Raw genomic sequence first — 22,012 nt, forward strand, 5'->3', positions numbered from 1 at the left:
GGTCATTGATTTACTGAATTTGATTAAAATGCACACAGAAACCCACTAATATGACAAGATGTTGAAGAGCGCTCACTGAGGGTTCTCAGAGAAAAACAATGAAGAAAAAGACATCATGGATATTTTGTACCATTACCTGTACAAAATATGATTAATAAGTGATATGTTTTTCCATTATTAAAGTCATCAAATAATTTAACCAATTTCAACTTTAATTTTTAAGATAACATTTTTTAAAGTGAGTTGAAATGTTGACATTTTTAGTTCTGTATTACCATAACGAAATGAATAATTAAAAAAGTGACAAAATCTGAGATGATTTGTTAATTATTTATTGAGCATATGAGTGAATACCCAAATAATTTTTTATAAGCAAACATACATAATATAATAGAACCAAGTTTTGTAATAATACTTTAAGCTTTATATACATACACAGATAAAGTGACTATTCCATGTTTTTGGAAGTAAATCTTCAAACCATATGTACATTCCTTTACATACTTCATATTGTTCATTCACAATAAACATGCTTAGAGACCCACTACTCTGATTGGGCTGCAGTGACACAAATCAGTCACTAAGTGGTGCTTGATCCCAGTGGATCCTTCATAGTGGCTAAAGTGAATGAGGTGATGTGGCTTTATCCTTAGTGGAATGGGACAAAACGATACTTTTGCATGCAAATATGAATAAAATATACACTGATTACTGTTTAACTTAAATGATCGTGTTTGATCAGATATAATGTGGCAGATATCTGCCAGAACAAAGAGCCATCAGTGCGTGAACAGTAGTTCTGGCAATTAATTCAACATGAACATACGAAACAGCCCTTCCATGGCCATCCTTTTCACTTCAGTGCTGTCATAACTGAGTTCTGCAGGCGTCGTTCATCATATCTGACCACTTCTTCACCTTTAAGGAACTGCGAAGCTTCCGCTAAAGGTGAGAGTACTCAGGGCCGGCTTGGCATAGACGGACTTCAACACATGAGCCAGCAGCACTGAAGAACAGCCTGTGAGATTGCAAACATCTAAGACGTTTCATGCCCTCTCATAGCACCATGGTGGGTATGTGATGCACCAGCGAGGCCGGGTGAGGAACCTGTGCCAGTTGAGGAGGTGGAGGAGGGGGCGAGTGGGCCTGCAGCCCCACTACAGACCCTGTGTTGGCCGGCCGGTGCCTGGCGCTCTTCTGGTGCGCCCGCAGCCCTGCCAACTGGGAGTACGCGCTCTGGCAGACGTGGCACTTGTAGGGGCGCTCGCCCGTGTGGAGGCGCACGTGGTTACGGAGGGTGGAGGACTGGCTGAAACGGCGGTTGCAGAAACGGCAGACGAAGGGCTTGTCCAGAGTGTGTATGCGCATGTGGGAGCGCAGGTTACTGCGGGAGTTGAAGCCGCGGTGGCAGATGACACAGCGCATGCGGCTGGCAGCGGAAAGCGAGGCAGTGGTGGAGGTGTCACACAGGTGGAAATCATCTGTGGGGAGAGGAGAGCGTTCGGTCAGCGGCCTTCAAACACATGCTAATGGGGGTTTTAACTAAGGCTATTGTAGCACTGTGATAAAGATCAGCCTGAAGCCCACCCAAAGCCCTGAAGTGAGTAAATTACTCACCACTTTTTTTATTCTTCTGCTGTTCATCCTCTATGCCAGGGACTCCTGGGATACCCAGGAAAGTGTTGTGGGAATTTCCATACCACACAAGCAGTTCTTGATCTGGAGGTATTGTCTGTTAATGAAAAAAATAAATAAATAAAAAAAAAAAAATATATATATATATATATATATAAAGGTAAACACTTTAATATTTCAAAATGTTTACATTTTGAACTAAAATCAAAGATTATGTACGCAAGTAAATAGATTATGAATAAATAATAGATATGTAATACCAGATATTTAATAGAAATAATAGATAAATTAACTACCTAAATTCTAAATGTATATCTATCTATCTATCTATCATTTAATATTTCAGTTTACTTGAATGCTGCCTTACAATTTGAACCAAAATCAAAGAGTTTATTTCTAAACAAAATCTAGCTTAATCTCTAAAAACTCATAAAATCAAATAGAAATAATACAAATTTAATTTCAGTTGAATGAATAGATGTTAAATAACAACGATGGAATAATATTGTAAAGTGCAAGTACTTCGACGCATGACAATTCTAAACATTAACATTACATAAATATCAAATTATGAAATATGAAACGAACCTCTACTGCTTTGTAAAATATACTGCTTCCGATTTGCACGACCTCCAGGTTCTGTTCTTGCTCGTTGCGCGCGCATTTGATGTAAGTCATCCAGCTGCGATGATCCTCTTGGCTGGCATCGATGAAATAGCGCACCGTGCCATCTTCATTGAAAACCTGAGAACAACAAAAACGCTTGCTATGAATCTCTGGCTTGGTATGATGATTTGAGAGGATAAACTCCAAAAAATGAGCCTGTGCATGCGACACCTGTTGAACGTTGCTTACCTCCCACATGAGATTGTTGTTCTTGAAGAGATCCACATGCTCGGGTGAAATGACCCTGCCTGTGAAGGGACCCATTTCGGTGCCAGCTTTTATCCAGGTCTTGGAGAAGATGCCAAGTCCTTCTCCAGGGATTGAGCTCTGCGCAATGATGACTTCACTTGGCAGCACTAAACTGGAGAGTTTCTGGACCTCTGGAGATAGAAAGCAGCAAATAAAGCATAAAGTTAATTTGGAACATTTAGTTTGAGTATCTAATAAAAACCAGGAAACAAATACATTTAAACAAAAACACCCGAATTGCAATCACGCAACCTGTTTGCAAGCGCATTTAATGCAAAAGAAAAAGCGAGTTACAGTGTAAATTTAGAACAAAGTGCATAAAATCTTTTATATTGTAAAACTATTATATTTTATTGTAGGCCAATATAAAGCAAAGCGCAATGTGTCCGTCAGTAAGAATTTAAATGAGGCTTTCAGGCGAGACACAAATAAATGTCAAACGCGTCTTTACGTTTACGAATTCAGCAATTTTCATCGCTTTAAATGTGACGAGGCTATATATTCATAGGCAAGAAATAGCTTATTCCGTATTCATTATCCTTTCAGAAACTTTGTAGCACTAAATGTGCGCTGAAAGAAACGAGAACTTTCTTTAAACGGCCCTGGAATTTCTGACAAAACGCAGAAAAGGAGATTAGCTGCTTGACATGGTATGAATAGCGATAGAATCAGCTTTCACGGCATATTAACAGCGGGACGGAAAACGTTAAATGCGCCTGAGAGGAGAGAAAAGTGTCAAAGCGGGGGTGTGGAGACTGTCCCGAGCTGATGAATGACGGGCTTTTCTCTGTCTAACGTCCTGGCTTCACTGGCAACTTTCTCAGGTCAAGCACAACGTTACCTCATGATTTTAATAGCCATATTTAAATAGGTTTCCCTTTAGTGACTGTATGCTTTGCAAAGCTTAAATCCTGATTTTATGATAGGCTATAGCCTAATGCATTTAGAATAATTATATTTTATTCGCATATATTCATCTTGGAGACCATGTGCGAATTATTTAATTACTTAAAAAAAAAAGTCATCTCTGCCACTAATCTTTCTGCTGAAGTCCGTCTCGCGCAACCCTAATTGTCTTTCTGCCGCACTAAGACATTAAGCATTAACTGTCAACAGTAAAACCATTATTAGCTTGCGATATGTAAATAATTTATAGGAAAGTAGTCATACAAATGACAGTAGGCTACTTATGTTTAAACATAACGGAACCTGAGCAACTGTTGCCATTTCCTCAGGTGAAGGCGCAAGCGGCTACTGACTTTTATGACTTTTATCTAACTTTTGTGGTTATTAAAATGTTTAAAAATGCCATTGAGATGTAGGCTATACTGTAAGAAAAAAAACTTTGAAGACCCCCAATTCGCATCCTGCATGTGCCATACTTAATTACCTGTACAGTCTCTGAATAAACTTATTGCACTCCATTATTTTAATCATTTCCCCCTCTTTTTAATTGTCATAAGCCACTAAATTCAGAAATTGTCTTTTGCATTATTTTAAAATAGACTTTACTTTTTCTCTTTAATGTGCCTATTTTAAGCACTTTTAATTGGGCTATCATTAGTTGTATTTTAAATACCTATGCAATACACACAAAACTTGCCTCTACAGTAAGCAATCTAATTTGCAATAAGAATAAACTGTGAAAACTGCTTTAAAAATACTATAGCAAACATACATAAAAGGTTCCCTTCAATCCATAATCAACGAATGACGTGACGTGTTGCGGACTCACCTCCGGAGAACGACTGCGCCAGGACCTCGGCGGTGAAGGCAGTTTTGGGGCTGACAGTGCTGGTCTTCTCCTCGAACAGGTGTTCGCCCAGGACGTTCCTCCAGCGGCCGTACAGGAAACTGTGCAGGATGTCTGATGTGATGATGTCGGACAGGGCCAGAGTCTGCTGCTTAAATCCAGCCTTCAGAACCAGAGCATCTGCAGGCAAGACTGAACCCATGATGAAACCCTTAACTAATATCCCTGCGATAAAACCCGACAGTATCCCCCTTGCTGTTAAATTGAAACCGAATATCTATGTTGTAAAAGGCGAATGGAATCGATGAATCAGTCTGAGGCCAATGCGATGCCAATGTGCTCTCTTCTTGCCAAGTGTCGAGACAATGTTTCGCCTTTCCAAGGTCCCGATGGGCTTTATATGCGTCAGGTCTGACCCACGGTAATTAGTTATTAATGACCCTCCCCTTGTGTTCTTTAGACTTGTTCAACCAGAGGGAAAAAACGCCACACTCTTTATTGAGTGGCTACTCCTGAGGGGGTGGAGGAAGAAGGGGGAGCGATGTGTGTGTGTGTTGATGTTCAGGATCCAACAACCGCGTTTTGGCTAAAATAACAAGCCCATCTCAGCACCGTGAGCTCCGCTCCAGCTGTTTGCTCCTGAGAGACGAACAGGAGCACTTCTGGCATAGAAAACCTAAAAGCAAACTTGACTCTCAGCGTGAAGACTCTTTACTAGACCCAGGTTAAGATTTGTTAGCTGATTTATCTCGTTTGTCTACGAGAAACTGACAATATCCAGTTATAGGCTATCAGTCTTTCTGTAAGTGCGATTTAACGTCTGAAATAAGAAAACAAAAATAAGGAATAGGCCTAGCTATCGTAATTTTGAGCGATAGCCTAGATTTTCTTCCTGAGAGGAACCGAATTAAAAAAGTGTTTTCTTCATTTTGAGCCACAGCATTCATCATTAGATCAATAATTGTATTAATTCATTATTCATTTACTAAAAATATTGGACAATTAATTATATGAAATTGTTGCGTAATTTTCCATCTAATGCAACATGTGGCTGAACCAGTACAAGCACACACTAAATTTCTGTTCTTTTTTTAATAATGTGCAATATACAGTAATCATATCGGAATTAAATTCGCATAAACAATCTGAATAGGTTTTAATGATGTGCTTTGGAGTACGAAAATATGCAAAGCCGTCTGGGTCAAGTATATCTTTTATTCAATCTTTTTCAGGCCGAAGTAATTTAATATTCATGGATGTTAATTTAAAGTCTTTTAGTATTGTGTGAGGTGTATATGGGCTTTTTTTTTTTATGAATAGCCCCTTGCCTTTCCCCCTCTTTCTCCAGGGTTGATGGACTGAGACAAAATGGGCAGTTTCCCCCCTTTCCAACAGGGAGGACATCTTTATTCCTTCCCCGGCTTGCGGGTTTCCCATTCAGCTCTCTTCAAAATAATGCCGGCTGAATGAGAAGTGCTGCAAATCAATCTTTCATGGTGTTTTTGAGGGCAATTTGACATCCATGCACTCTTCTTTTCTTTGAGATAAGTACAAGGGGATGGCCCGAAAAAAATCTGGACAAGGATGGGGTCTGGCGAGTGGGGAACTTCCAAAGGGAGATGCGAGGAGAGCGCTGAGGAGAATATAGGTGAGTGATAGGGCAAGAAAAAAGATTAGGACTCAACAGCTGCTTTTGGGGGCACAGTCAACCCCCCTCCCTCCCCCTTTTAAGAATAAGCTTTTCTTATTCTTCAGGGGTTTCATCCTCCCTGCTGAATTGGATTTGCACAAGTACAGATTGATTTGTTTTTATTGCACTATTGGTTTAATAAATAAGGGCAATCTTAGCCAGCATGGGGTGAGAGATGCAAGTCATGTTTTTCTCATTATAGAAAGACTGTGGGCCTTTGCGATTAATATCGTGATGGAACTGACAGATCATATCTCAAGCATTTTAAATTAATATTATCATCGTTTGGTATAACATTGGCATGCGACTCGAACTTTCTTACGCATGTACTGATTATTGATTTGGAGGACATGACTGTAGAGATCAACATGCATTCCTAAAGGACAGTCGATAAGGACAGTTTCTTCTAAGTGATTTTAAACTCATGAAGTAAAGAAAAAAAATATTCGTTAGTGTGGTAGAAAAATTTTGTGTAACTGACTAATGTAAAAGCTGCGTATCAACTGGCGACAAAGCATATACAGCATGTGATGATAATTAACCGACGGCAAATCAATATTCTATTAAATAATGAGATGCAAAGGACGGCGTGGAAATAATTGTGAGTTCAATAACAGGGTGATAAAGAAACTTGCTGCTGCGCGTAATGCCTTTTGCATTCATGGCCTTCGTCTGTCCCGCGCGTCTCGGTTGCACAAAGCTGCAAGCTGTTCCGCGGTGCTTTTATCACGACAGAAAGGAGACAAAAATCCCACAATAATGGAGATTTGCAAATGTTTTTCTATTGATTTGACTCAATGAACACTGGATTTTTAGGGCAAGGAATAAGAGAGGACTTGGGCTGGAAAGCTGAATTGGGAGCGTGGAGGAGAGAAATGGTTTTATATGGCTGGATAAAATTTAATTAGCGTAGTACAGCCCTTGAAGGACAATAGAGGACTCAATATGTACCCAATCCGAATCTCATTGGGGATCCAGACCGCAGAAAGTCAAAAGAATTGGAGAGAGAAAAGCAAGCTTTGAGAAAGGAAAGGAGCGAGGCAGACGGCAGGTGACTGGCACGCGTAAAAACAAGAGGGACACTTTTGGCACACGGCTGATTATTTGAAAGAGAGAGAAGACAAAACAAAAATAGAGGTTTCTTCAGGTTTGGCCCACTTAGACCAGCTGAGACTAGGGAGTGAATAGAGCACAGAGACCAGAGGGGGACTGGAAAGCAAACAGAAAACGCGAACAAGCAGAGTCACATCACACAAGTGCTTATGGGAATGTGCCCAAATGGTGGAAGAAAACCGTGGCCAAGAGCAGATATCACGCGAGTATTGTGTATATTCATCGTCTGTGTTCGTACAGTGCAAATCAAAGCTCTTATTGAGCTATGGATATTGCAGGAGCACGTGCGCAATTTCCATGGAGAGATTTAAGGGAGCAAAGCATCTGGCTCGCTGCCGCTAATGTGGATTGACACTTGGACGAAGAGGAAAATGTTTGTGTTTAATCAAAGACATTATTAAACGCCTGTTTTGAGTACAGAACTGTGGCGTAGAGGCTACTAATTATGCTGATGACTTCTTGGTCACCGAAACGGCTTAATATTTCAAATAGCGACAATACAATGATTTCATTTGTTACTAAAACGAATTCATGTAGAAAGAAATTACAAGCGTAAATAAATAAAGTATCGACAAATGTCTGTGTGATTACACAAGCACTGGCCTGCAAAGAAGAAGTGTTTTAACGCGTCTCCTCAAACTGCATTTAGGAATTGAGGGAGAGCACTGCCAATATTATTCTTCCTTTCAGTTTGAGTTGACATTATGTTACAGACTAGCGTGAAACTTGCGTCACGTTTTATTATCACCCAGTTAATCGTTTGGTGTTTATATCATTTGGAATTAATTAGACACACATGACGTTAATGACAACATTAAACTAACATCGACAGAATTTAAATATGTAATAGGCCTACATATGTTTTAAATGAATAAACATTAATACAGTTTGTTAAAATAGTTTACTTTTCCCCCCCACATAGGCATATAAACTGGGAGAGAGGAAATGAAATCATGCTGATTAAAAGAGTTCCACAGGTGACAGACAGATGGCAGAAATGCTACTTTTATTATTATTATATATTAGTGACATTACAATATTACTCTTATTATTAATTATTACAGTGCATTGTCAGGTGAGCAGAAGAAACCTGAAGCTATTCTTTGTGTCTAAAGATTTCTTGATCTGATTACTCTGTATGCATATACATGGATGACTCATTTTATTCTTTTACAGAGAATAGCCTACATTTAAGACAGATCCAGGTGAAATAAATTCTTACATCTTTCACAGAGACACGTGCTAATTGAAAACCAATAAGGCTGATGTAATGGTTTTTCACTAATTAATACTGAAAGCCTAGGCACATTCCAAAAATCTCCTTGATATTTTTTATTCATGATACAGTGTACCTGTATAGCTCCATTGATCAGCCAATCAGCATGCTCTGAATGCTCAGAGACAGTGATTTTCCGTTAATGATGGCAGTTTCTTTCAGCTTTAGTAATTGTATTATTTGTTGACTCATCTCTATGAGTTCAATACAGATTGATTATTCTATAAAGCGTCTGTGAACTGCAGAATGAAGTGTTGTATGGGAGCATTATCTTTTCTCAAGTAGATTACAAAATATAAACAATCGATGAAGTGTGGATTTTTCCAAGTAGATTTTAAAAGCTTATCGGTAATGGGAATAAAGAATGGAATGATCTGAAAAGGACCAGAATTTGAAAACAGCTGCTGACAGAGTCAGTGGGAGATAGAGACAGGTCTCCCGGTGGGTGGAGACCACAATATGCACCAGCAGCGGATTTGGCAAATCAGTGTGAGACAGTTTAGTGAGAAGGATCCCAGTAGCAAACAGCAAAGCCTTTTTTTTTTTTCTTTCCTTTTTTTTTTTGGTTATAAGAGCAACAAACCTGCTGAAAATGCCAGAAGAGTTGTTGACAATCAGCTTACTGTTTGGTTTTATACCATTAGGTATGATTTTTATTGTGATTAATTTTATTATCCGTCATTTAATTAATTACACCTGTAGCTCTGCTGTTTTTTAAGGTCTAACTAATAAGGTATATTATTCAAATAGACTTATGAGACTCAAGAACGACATTCTTACACACATGTTTTTCTTTAAAAAAGCTTTGATTTGTAACAGTCTAACAAGCAGCACAACAATGTATTTGTGATCAGATGTGTCACAAAAAAATTCCTTCCTGTTTTTACTGCCGATTATTAATTCAGTTCTAATGTTACAGCAAAACCTTTATATGTTAATTTGAACAGAATTAAGGTTTAGTTTACTCAAATAATGAAAATTCTGTTATCATTTACTCACTCCAAACCTGTATCACTTTCTTTCTTCTGTGGAACACAAAGAAGATATTTTGAAGAATGTTGGAATCTTTTTATTGTATAAACAAAAAAAATATTTTATGTTCCACAGAAGAAAGAAAATAATACATTTATGAAATGACAAAATGATGACAGAATTTTAATTGTTGGGTGAACTATCCCTTTAAGAAATATCCACATACATAATAATATATTGGGTAAGAAAGGGGCCCCAAACATTATTAATAGACATAAAGCACCCGCTTATTGTTCTCAATTCACAGAGACACATTTGATACATTGTATAGCAACCTGTTACACTTACAAAACTCAAGGTGAAAGTACAAGGATAAGCAGCAGTAAGGACCGCACATATCCGAAACGTGAAGATGTGATGGCAATAAAACGCGACCCGCATCATTCTTGCAGATAAGTGATGGCAACAGCAGGCAATTTCCTTTGAGAGATAAGTGCATTAAAAGAAAAGGTAAATGCTTGTAAAAAGTAAATATGGCTTTAACCGATGCCTGCATTTACATAATTCACCTATCATTTTGCAAAAAGGGAGAAAAAGGCATACCCCACTCGGGCATTGTAGTCATTAGAGTGATCTTGACATTTCGCTGGGAAAAATGTCGCTGCATCAACTGATCTCAAAACAAAAGACCTCTTGGTCCACACAATAGTCCACTTACGGCTTTTCCTAAAGTTTTTTTTTTTTCTCCCCGCACACGTCAATTTTGTGACTAATGCATTTAAGAATTAAGATTGAATGTGGTGGATAGAGGTCTATTATGGTCAGAAAAAAAGCAAAAAGTAAAAGCAAAAACCTCTTCTCCCACTAGAGCCTAAATTTTTAATCAGTGGTTATCTATCTAGAGGTCAGAGAAATAAATGCAGGCTCATCAGTATTTACCCTTCCACTTAAGAAGATATTTCCTGAAATAATCCATCTGCTTTTATTACAGTGTGGCACCACTCTCCCTACTTTCACTATTCAATTAAGGGACACCTTCTGGGTCATTACCCAATAATTACTCATTTGCTACTGATGCCAAATGTGCTTTTGGCAATGGGCTCTGTGTGTCTATTACTGCAGAGCGTGTACAGTACAGCTGCCCCGGCAATTCCCATGCTGACACCCTCATAACACGGCCTTTCTCTCAGCTTCCTGTCTCAAACTTTTAAAATGGCCACTTAGCGCTCATGCATAGGACATCAATTTTAAGTTGTTGTCATCTGATGTGTAATTACTGGTAAAGACTTGATGGCTGACATCATCATCCGTCTGACCGCAGATGTGGGAGAAGGAGATGCTAGGCACTAAGATAGGTTTGCTTATACAGTATATACACTCTCTGAAAAAGGCGGGTATCACAGTGATTCCGTAGAAGAACCATTTGGGTTCCACACAGAACATTTCAGTGAGTAGTTCTTAAAACAGACATTTTTTTTATTAGTGTGATTTCATAATTCAAAGAACATTTTTCCACTACACTCTTAAAAATGGTTCTTAATTGACATCCATGTCTCCATGAAGAACATTTACCATCCGTAGAACCTGTCCAATATACAAAAAGGTTCTTCAGATTATTAAAATGTTCTTCACACTAAGAAAAACACCTAGGTTTCAAGGTTCTTTTCACTAAAGGGTCATTGGGGAACCTAAAATGGCATCGCTGTGAAAACCTCCTTTTGGAAAGCCAATAGTGTACAAACAAACTTTTGTGTTCTTTAAACCATACTTTTTGGTTTTCACATATCAAAACATCTTAGATCATAATAAATGTTAAGTAAAAGTTTAATATGCAGAAACAACTATAAGCCATTCAAAGATTCATTTCCATAAAAAGTAAAAAACAAAAAAAACAAACAAAAAAACAACACTGTTAAATCCCCGCTCTGTTTATTAGGCATCTCTACCGATATAGTTTTATGATCTATCTGGAGTTTCCTGAAACAGTAGTTACTTGTTAGTTTCCAGTGTCCTGTCCCCTATACATGCAGATAATATAATATAATATCAAGTTAAATTCCATCACTGAACCCAGAAAAACATTATTTTTAAATAATGCAGAGAATAATAAAGCACACACAAACATACTGCTCCAAAAGTAAACCTGGACTTAAAATGTCTATATAGTTTGGAAAAAATTTCTTCCAGATTTGAAGTCACGTGTTGTTCCCATAGTTCATAGGCACATGCATTAAGCAATCATGCCACAACATCTGACAGCTAATATTCTATGGTAATTCCTATTGGTATTTTTAAAAACCAGTTTGACATAAATGTGAGTTTTATTTATATATAATTATAATAAATATGTCGGTGACACTTAATTTTACAGTCCTGTTCGCATGCACATACTATGTACTTATTATAGCAATTAAAACAACTGGGTAATAACTAGGTACTAACCCTGAATCTACCCCTAAACCTAACCTTAAGCCATGTAGTTACCTTATACTACATTACTTTCTTGGGTAAGTACACTGTAGGTACACTGAAAGTACATGTACTTTACTGTAAAATAAAGTGTAACCAATTTGTCTTAAAAAAATTATGGTAAATGGACCATACAGTGCATTCTATGTACTTCATTCTTAACAGAGTCAGTCACTTTTGCATTATTACCGACGTAGTTGTTGTTTGGAGAAATAGACATGCTTACGTCATTGTACTGGAAACGCACAGGGGAGCGTTTGAGAAACCTGTCTAAAATAATTACTTTTTGACAATTTCGTTTGAAAAATGACACTTGTCCAAATGTTAAAAAATGCTAATTTCCAAATCCAAATGAATTTGGAACATAATTTTTTACCTATTTTCATTTTTAAAAAGAGTCACTAGCACATCCTCTTGGCATTCATTGGCATGTATTGCTTCATTCTACAAATTGCTGCCGGTTGTTATGCAAAGGTGAATATAAAAAGAGCGTTGAGTGTTCCTGTTCCAACACGGCCTGATAAAAGGCCTATGACTCCTCTCGACATTTTCCACTAACATCCATGAAAATCAGAGACAAAAACAGACAGTGGTCCCAGCCTGGAGGAGAAAGAGCGTTTGAGGAACACCAGCAGCGTATACCACCCCCATCACGACCTATGTGCGGGGGTTGTATTTCAACAACAAGCAAAACAGAACCGAGTCAGCAGGGGTTATAAAGGGAAAAATCCAGGAGTGCCCCCCACACACACCCCTTTTTCAGCTTGGCAGATTGTGCGTATTCATGAATCGGTTTCCCCTTTCTGTGAAAAGTCCCTCAAAGACCAGACAGCACCCTCTTCAACGGGCCTGGCTCGAAAAGAGTCGGCCAGAGATGTCCGAACATCAATTACATGTTTGTTCACTTTTGGGTGACACACAGTTGACCCGGGGTGAACTTACACTGAAAGGGCTGTAAAAAAAGCCTCCTCCTCCTGTTGGCCTTCTCCCAGTGCCAATAGACTACCCTCGGGCCATTAACCCATTGTCAACCAAATGCAACTTCTGCATTAATGAAGCCATTATGAGGTCTACAGTCAGAGAATGAGAGAAATAAAGACACCGACTATTCAATTCATAGAGTGGGCCTTGGCAAGAGGACATAATAAGAGACTGTCAATGAAGCAGGTTAGGGGTGCCACAAGAGAAGGGAGGCTGGGCGGACAGCTGCGTGAAGGAATGTCAAATGGCTTAAGTCGCAAAATCGGCCCGGTCACGAGGATTCGGCTATGTGCAAAAGCGATGCATTTCGAGGATTTGGCAGAGGTGCATTTTATGCAAAAGTGTATTTTAGCAGTTCATGACTTTCCTGGGAATCGAACCCACGACCATGGCGTTGTTAGCGCAATGCGCTACCAATTGAGCAACAGGAGCAAAATAAAAACTTGTTTTAACATATACCAGACTCCAATTCGAGGATTTCTGCGTGAAACTAGAACATCCAAACGGCATGGCAGTCAAACGAGGATGGGTCCAGCACAGCGCTGGCTGTGTGCGGTATCGTAAAGACATTAATCACCTCACCGAAAAGATCCGCTGACAGCACCCAGACCGGCTGACTTCCAGCCATATTGGCCTGTTTCTTATGTTAATGCAAGGATGGGGCCCTCTAAAACCAGGTCTATTTGTCCCATTCACTTCCTCACAGAAGGCACTTGACATTTCTATTGCTTGCCTTTTTTTCTTAACTATCATAGTTGGAGCTGGTGCCCATCCATCCATCCCTGCCCTCCAACACAAACACGGCCACCACCGCTCATTGCACACTCACTGCGACCAAAGGCCCGTCCCTAAATGGTCAATGACTTTTAAATAGCAGGCAATAGAGTGTACGTGAATGGCAAATCAGCTAATTTGACTCTGTCATTCACTCTTTCGAGTCCATCGCCTTGAAAACGGCTTTCATTTAAAGCCTGAAGCAATCTTCCAGATGATTGAGGGCTGTTATTATCAACCTCAAACAATTAATGTCACATTACTTTACATGCATTATCCCCTTCATTAAGCACTTTACGTAGGGAGCAAATGGTACTTTTAAAAGCCATATACATGAGCGGAGAGAAAGAGAATGAAAGTCTGAGAGAGAGAGAGAGAGAGAGAGAGAGAGAGAGACAAAGATACACACACACACACACATACTGGCCACCCAGGTGTATAGTCCTCATTATGAAACTTAAAATGAATTCTTTTCCAAGAGATGAACTGGGAAAATATTGAAACTCTACAATTAACATCATAAAACCTTTTCAGTCCTCTCACGCTTTATGCTAGAAAAGTCAATTTAATAAAATGTTACTTAGAAAAACAAGATCCTGACCTCATATTAAAAAGCAAAAATATGCAATACAACACATATTAGCCGTTTAGAGAGTAATTATAAGCAATGGTGAAACAGCAGGTTGAACAGTGAAATTCTCCAGTTTGTGTTTTGACGAGTGATAGGAATTCATAAGACGTCTTTATCGATATCAGCTTGTCAATACATTGGGTAAATTAAGTAGTTTTCGCTTGTACTGTCTAGTCAAGCTGGTTACCCACTGTGAGAACAGAATGAGAGAAAAAGATGATGAGAGAGACCAATTTAAAAAATGATTGGACAATATCGTAAGTTATAACGTAAGTAACTTTTCATCTCTCTTAAAAAACTTAATACAAAAACAAATTCCATAGCTGTTGGGCCAAAACACCAGATTGAAAGTGTAATGATCCAGGACAGATCTGATGAAAATGGAATGAAATGGTGATGTCAATATTTTCTATAACAGACTCTCAGCTGGGCGCTCAGTGCAACAGTGGGTTCAGAATGCAAGATAGACCCTCCAACACCTTAATACTCATAGACTGAAGAGCTAGCTGATAATATCTTAGCCCTCCTCGTCTTTCACTTTCAAATTAACAACAGAACAATAAATGAATGAACGTGCCAAAGATGCAATGTGCCAAAACGTTAACAAAATTATTCAGCCTAAAAACAAATTCAAACGCTTCCAGGTGTCAGCAAAACAATCATAGTTATCCCATGAAGGAATTGGCACAGCATATCTGAGTAGCGTAAAAAAATCCTGGCTTGTTATTGAACCTCAACATGGAGATGCAGTTAATTGAATTATAAAACATGTGTCAGAAAGAATGTGCAGCTGATTATCTCTGAAATGAAACACAGTTTGGAAAACAAGCAAAAAAATGTTGACAAAAAAACTTTCAAGAGAATCTGTGACACCGTATTGAGAACACTGGCCTCATTGTAAGCGAAATGTTAATCGGCAGATAATAGAGTAGTTGCCTATTTAACCCAGAACATCTATTTAAACTGCTCATTTTACAATTTTGACTACGTGAGAGAATACATCTGAACAAAGCTTGCAAAAATATGTAAATAGGACTTTAGGAGAGCTTTGAGCGAAGACACTTGCTGTTCAGGAATGCCTACAGTAGACTCTCTGAAAGGATTTTGGCTGTGTGTATAATCTCGCCTTTGAAGCCTGCCGTGTTTCCCTCGTCACGTCTTGAACATTTTTGTCCTCAAACTGAGCTCAGTCTTAAATTAATCCAGTGGATACTGCACTGAACCTTCACAGACATTATGGCATGGTTCCTCGTTTCCCCCCAGTCCCATGGAGACTATTTACCTACAATAGGAAATAACTCAGAGCTTGGGGATCATAGATGAAAAGATCAGTGCCAGTGGACAGTGCCATCATATCACACAATAGCGTATGTCACTCACGGATAACTTAAAGCCTCTTTCCATTTCTCTTTGGATGGTTAAGATCTCTTTCTCTGTTTCTCTCAACAGGACAAGCGGTGCGAGAGTTGGCAAACTTCTGTATCAGCCAGACACTCCATTCTCCAACTGTTTGCCATTTCAAGGTCCTTTTTGCATTTCTGCTGAAAGGACCCCTGTGTGGCTGGCTGGGACTTAATGGATGGGCCTACAAATAAAACTCTCTGCATACCAACTGTAATTTAAAAAGATTTCACTGTTAGTCTTTGTGTGCTGAGTGCACATTGTATAACATGTTTTTTAAGAGGATTTAAATATATATAAAGCACTGGTAAGTGCTCCAGTGGAGGGTTTTTATGCTTTTTTATGCTTTACTCAATAATATTTTTGTCTGTAGATCAATTGAGGCAAGGCACAAGATGTATGAATTTGCAGGAATTTAATAAATGAAATGAATGACTTTAATAAATAAGTGAATCATTTTAAATCATTCGAACTTGTCAAAACTTGTGAATACCAGCATCCATTGTCGAGAAGCTGTAGCTGTATATTGTCATGCTTAATGAGTCATATTCAAAGAAAGTACAATTCTCTGACATCCCTGAGCAGTTGAAAACATTGCTTTCCACCTGTCCATATCAATGTCTTACAGGTTTAATTAGCCAGAGAATGCCAGCATTCAAACCCTCCAGGTGAGTCATTACTCCAGCTAACGTAAATGCTCTGCTTTTACAATTAAGGCTTGTGACATTTCTCTCAACATATATGACTGGAAAAAGATGCCTCTATAGACTCAGCTAAATGTTACAGCCTCCATTTTGAATGTATTCGCTAGCTAAAAATGTCAACTGATGCATTTTCATATAAGAAGTCATGTGCATTTTCTCAAAACTTACCCAAGAAAATATCTTCTCATATCTGTCAAAAACTATGTGGTTCACAAATATAGGGGTTATCAAGATAACTTAATATGATTTCAAATAAGCTCAAACAACAAAAAATTGCTTGGCCATGTTGATCTCTCTCTCTCTCTCTCTCTCTATATATATATGGTAAAATACCAGAAACTGTGGTTGCCAAAACGTTACTGTAAAAAAATATGGTATATGATAGCAACATTTTAGGTTTTAAATACCTGCCATCTAATATCTGTTTTGTACCATTATAATAAACTGATAACCACCAAAATCAGGTGGTAATGAGAAAGTCACAATGAATCAAAGCTCATCACAAGCAGCTTTTCCACAAGCTGAGAAGGTAAATACTAATATATAGAAGGTATATGGTGTCATTCATCATGGTAACACACAATATTGAAATAATGCAACAAACATTAATTTAACAAAATCAGATGCAAGATAAAACCCTAATGTACACAGCTGATAAGAAAAAATAAGAAAAATATAGTTATTTCAAAGAAAAAACATCAAATGTAAAGTGTCATGCAGGGAATTTTGGGAATGTCAATTTATGTTTTTTCCCCCACTGTAAATTATACAATGACTTCTTTTTCACTTTCAAAGAACATAATTATAACAGTATTTTACTGTAAATTAAATGTAATTACAGTAATATATTATGGAAACTTACTGATAACCAATTAGCAGGTTTTTACTGTTGCATTTTACAGTCTTTTACTGTCAAAAGCATGATCATATATATATGTTTTTAAATATTTTATCTACCCAATAAGGATTAATAAAAAAAAAAAAAAACATCCTTAAGTTTATTTTAAAAAATGTAATAATTTATGACAAGTAGAAACAACATGGAGTTTTTAAAATTATTGGGGGCAATGGGGGGGGGGCCTGGATTCAAAAGGTTGAGAACACTGGACTAGCAGGTATATTTCAGAAAAATCCACGGACAATTCCGTGTTAACAGTATGAATCCTGAAATATAATACACAATTAAGAAAGCAGAGCAACAAGTAACTCATTACGCTACAATTTCTATTTCTGGAGGAGGGAATTCACTTTCACCTACACAATGGCCTTCTCAGCGTGTCTGACAGGTGATCCTCATGGAGGAAGCCTGATTTGCACCTTAACGGCCCGAAATCCAACCCCAGAACCGAAGTGAATGAGCTCAATGCATCTCCTCCTCTGACCCCTCAGAGTGACAGAGGTGACCCAAGACCTGCCCTGGTCACACACCTGGCCTGTAGGTCCAGATGGCACTGATTGGAGCGATAAGACAGATAAGAGATGCATTCTTACTGTAGTGGCATGCGTGTGTGTGCGACTGTGAGGGTGAGGGGAATATCACATTACCTGTTCTTGCATGGTGATGACTTCTCTACATAGTGAGAGTAAGATTTAGTAGTTAACAGAATATCTGACTGTTGGGTGCACCAGTGCTCAAAGGCAGTGATGGGGAAAAAATTTGTAATAATAATAATGTTATCGTTGTTGAGTCATTCCTTCAGGAGTCAGGGTACAGTGCTTGAGGTCTACATTTTTTGTTCAATAAATTGTTCATAAATGTCATTTGTGCACAAGTGCAGCATGTTTAGTGATGTAGATTAAGTAGCAGTGTTGCAGCCCAAGAATAAGTAATGCAGGAAACTCTACCAGCATATTTTTTTTCACGCTTTGGTTACAGTATTTATTAAGATGGTTCTTGGTTCAGTTCCCAAACCTAGTCAAAGTCAAAAAATGACTTGATGACTTATTTTCTTTAAATAAATAGCAGTTCCCATAAAGCCGTACGAATATAGTACAACATTAAGTGTAATTTAGTAGTATGCTACTTTTTGTTATGCCAGCCCTAATTGCTAACATTATTATCAATTTGATCTCACTTTCTAGACACACTTTTGCAGGCTCCAGCTGTAAGAGGTATAATATGAATGCAATGCAAGTCTGCCAAATGCATAAATGTAAATATATTCCCCAAGCACACATCTAGTGGACTAATTAAGGAAAACAAATTAAAAGAACAATTCACCCAAAAATGTATTTACTCCCCAAACAGTTGACGGTAGCCATTGACTTAGATAGTATTTTTTCTCCACTATGAAAGGCAGTGGATGCCAACTGGTTGACCAACATTCTTCAAAATATCTTCCACAGAAGAAAGAAACTCCTACAGGTTCGGAACATCATAACCTCAACATAACACAGAAAACAAACAACTGTCATCAAGTAAGATAGAGTACAAGAGAAAAAAAAAAAAATCAAGCATTCCCTGCCTCCACCCTCTGATGTCTCAGCTGCCCAGGAGCACCTTCACCTACTGGTGAAAACGACGGTCTAAATGTTTTCATGGTTGGGCTGTTCTGCTAATTACAACGCCAGACAAGTACTTCAGGTAAATCATATCATTATCAGGCTCACATTTAAAATTCACAAGCCCCAAGATAAAATATTTATGGGTGGGCCTCATCTCCCCTTGGCCCGATGACTGGGCCCTGAATATTATATTGTTGATACTATATCACGATGTTATTAAAATTTATTTAAATGTTATTACAATGTGTGTAATACACCGTTATATTTTATATAATAAAGTGCTGCAGGTATTATGCATTTTTGTAGGCCAAAACCTGGAAATGAGTAAGCATTTTAGCACTTCCGGTTTCGTTGTCCCGAAGACAGTGTTTCTTCTTAAACGTTTTTTTGTTAAATGCCTGAAATATGTTTACAGCCTAAAATGCCTAAAATGAACTTGAAATGAAGGCTAACAAGTTGGCAAAAGTTTTGTTCATTTGTAAAGATTAGAATTATGAACAAAAAAAAGAATCATAACCTTTTGTTTATTTTCTGCAATAATCCAAAAGGCAGTGGAAAAATCCTACTGGGTTTAAGGGAACCAGGTCGATGCTAGCTTTTGAGTTGGTCTGCCAAAAATGCTAATCTCAGCAACGCTCTTCATTTATTGAAAAGAATACCAGACAAATACAAAATACTAAATAAAACTAATTAAACAAAACAGGCAAGCAACTTCAGCATTATGTCGTCAGCCTAAAGAGGCAACCTTAACAGCCTGTGACAGTGACCTCTCCGAAGTGAGAATGAACCCTTTTAACAAAAGGATTCTCAGATAACTTGTATTGCTTTACACTATAGAATTAGAAGTTAGTTTTGTAAACCTCAAATTCAGAAGAGAGCCAAACAGAAGAACCATTCAATGATGAACTCAACAATGGCGATGCTGCGCTACAGAGTCATTTGGTAAATTATCAAATCCTCCCGAGGAAAGAAACGTCCCAAAAGCGATATTTCCTTTCAGAACAAAAACCCACATCTCACTTGCATTCACTAAGTGAAATCTGTCTTCAAAAGGCAAGAGGCCATCGGAGACAAATTGCCTTCATTCTTACTAAAGGAAAGCATTACAAAAGGAGCCAAATGAAAACAAAATTACTTGAGGTAGGTATCTGGCTGAAATGACAACACATAAAAGCTCTGTGGAAGAAAAGAAAGAAAACAGTTTCCGTTCATGTAAGAAATCGTCAATTGGATCTCCGGAGGGTACTCTTCTGTCTTATTACCTTCCCCCTTAGCTTTTATTCATCTATGTATCTGTATTTTAAATGACTCAATTACCCAGGACCCTGTGGTGAAAATTACATATGTTTCCCCCATGTTTCCTTTCTGGGGCTGGGGCACAGGAGACCTCGGTGTGCCCGAACCCCTCCCCCGCTCACTCTTTCTGGATTGCCTTTCTTCATCGCTCTATTCTCTTCCTCCATCTGTTGCAAAATGTACAAATATCGTACAGCGCAAGTCCACTGTGAGAGAAAAAAAACACCTGGAAAGATGTTTTGGCAGCTTTTAGAATATAATATATTGACGTCATATCATGATAATAGTTCCTATCCTATCAAACCGCTCTTAAACTTTCTGAAAATCAGAGTGCGACGTGTCCAGGATTAGCTTTGTTTGTTTTGATGTTTGCCAATTATGTAAAAGTGGACGGAAATCCTTTTACTTTCTTAAATGCATTAGATCTGTATCTCTTTTCTGAACACTCAACCAATTCTTCTCAGATGATTAGCATCATTAGTTTTCCCATCTGTCTCTATTAATGGGAGGCTTTTCATCCTTGAACTGAAGCAGTTTTACAAGAGTCAGTCCATTTTCGAGAGAAATGGCTTTTTAGTGGAGTCCTGTGTTGCATCTTAGCATCAGGAGTTTGTTTGCTGTAATTGGCTTACCATTGTCCCATTGAAATCTCCAATATTTACACACACATGCAGCAACATATTTGACTTTGTCAGACACCATCAACAGACCGCAGTAGACTGTCCTCTGCTGAGTCCCATCTGGAAATGCCTGAATCCTTAAGAGCCTTTAGCCATTAAGGACACACTTGCATTTCTTATCGGTTATGATTGTTTTATCCCACTGTGAGGAGGGAAAAGAGGTTATGCAGAAGCACTGTTAGTGGGCTGATGTCACATGTGACCTGCACGGTGCTCTAAGGCACTCTTAGGGTTGTGTTTTGTCTGCTTTTGTGTGAAGAGCTCTTGAGCGTCCATGATTTTCCACTTGGTGAGGCCTCTTTACACAGCCCAACACAATCAGGAGCTGAGCGTAGGCTGTGTTGATTGGGGCAAACACCCCGTCCCGTACACAAATATGTCACGCTGGAGCATTCACACACTTAGATAAACAATTGAAGTGAACAACAGCATGCGCGCATAAACGCTGAACGCTTGCACATCTCACAACATATTGTATGTCTGCTGTACTGCGAAACATGAACATGCTTCTACAAACATGTTTGTAGACCTTAAAAACCGCTTGCATGGCTTTTTTGAGTTGAATTTATCTACTATAAATGTTGCAACTAGACTCTAAATACCAAGCTGCTGTGAAAATCTGGGATTACTGTAACAATAACCTGCTTAGATTAAGAGAATCTACGAATATTTCTTAAGTATCAGACTTAAAATAGTTCTACTCAGAATTTTTGCCTTTATTTACATGACTGTTATGTGCGACATCTCACATGTCACCGAGAAAACTTTTTTGCATGTTATTACCATGTTATTACTACATTTACAACATATTTGATTCATTTAAAAACTGAGAAATTCTTTGAAATGACAAATTATATATGAAAACCGACAAAATCATTTTTTTATCAATATTAATGATAAACTGAATAAATTAAATGATAAAATAAAATTTGAATGTATTATAATGAAATTTATAATATAATATCATATGAGTTTATCATTTATAAAATGATGAGACAAAAAAACAATGTTACTAAATGACAAAACAAATCAACAACAACAATGTAAATAAAACTGGTAAATGGTCAAACAATGCAACCATATGAATTATTCATGCCCCAGTGCATGCTGGGAGGAGGGTGAATGGAACTAACGCACAAAACCTTTTTAGCAGCATAAACTCAAAAAATGCATTAATCTAACTCACCTGCTCTACTTGTTGGATCAACTTTAAAGGT

At 38.1% G+C, this 22,012-nt stretch overlaps 1 protein-coding gene across 5 annotated transcripts in view; it reads right to left on the reverse strand.

Moving 5' to 3' along the window:
• Positions 1-460: 460 nt before the first annotated feature.
• The window catches only part of prdm12b (PR domain containing 12b), a 52,487-nt gene continuing 30,935 nt past the window's right edge, over positions 461-22,012 (reverse strand). For 4 of the 5 annotated variants that reach the window (XM_058776056.1, XM_058776054.1, XM_058776055.1 and 1 more), the window contains 5 exons: positions 4,286-4,483; positions 2,491-2,681; positions 2,224-2,379; positions 1,618-1,732; positions 461-1,481 (listed from right to left, as the gene is read on the reverse strand). In XM_058776056.1, the coding sequence (XP_058632039.1) occupies positions 1,057-1,481; positions 1,618-1,732; positions 2,224-2,379; positions 2,491-2,681; positions 4,286-4,483 (1,085 nt within the window). In that variant the 3' untranslated portion in view covers positions 461-1,056. Of the gene's footprint in view, positions 1,482-1,617; positions 1,733-2,223; positions 2,380-2,490; positions 2,682-4,285; positions 5,161-22,012 lie in introns of those variants that run through there. The other variant, XM_058776057.1, reaches the window with a different exon arrangement.

Source organism: Onychostoma macrolepis, chromosome 05 (genome assembly GCF_012432095.1).
Source record: "Onychostoma macrolepis isolate SWU-2019 chromosome 05, ASM1243209v1, whole genome shotgun sequence".
Classification (NCBI taxonomy): Eukaryota; Metazoa; Chordata; class Actinopteri; order Cypriniformes; family Cyprinidae; genus Onychostoma; species Onychostoma macrolepis.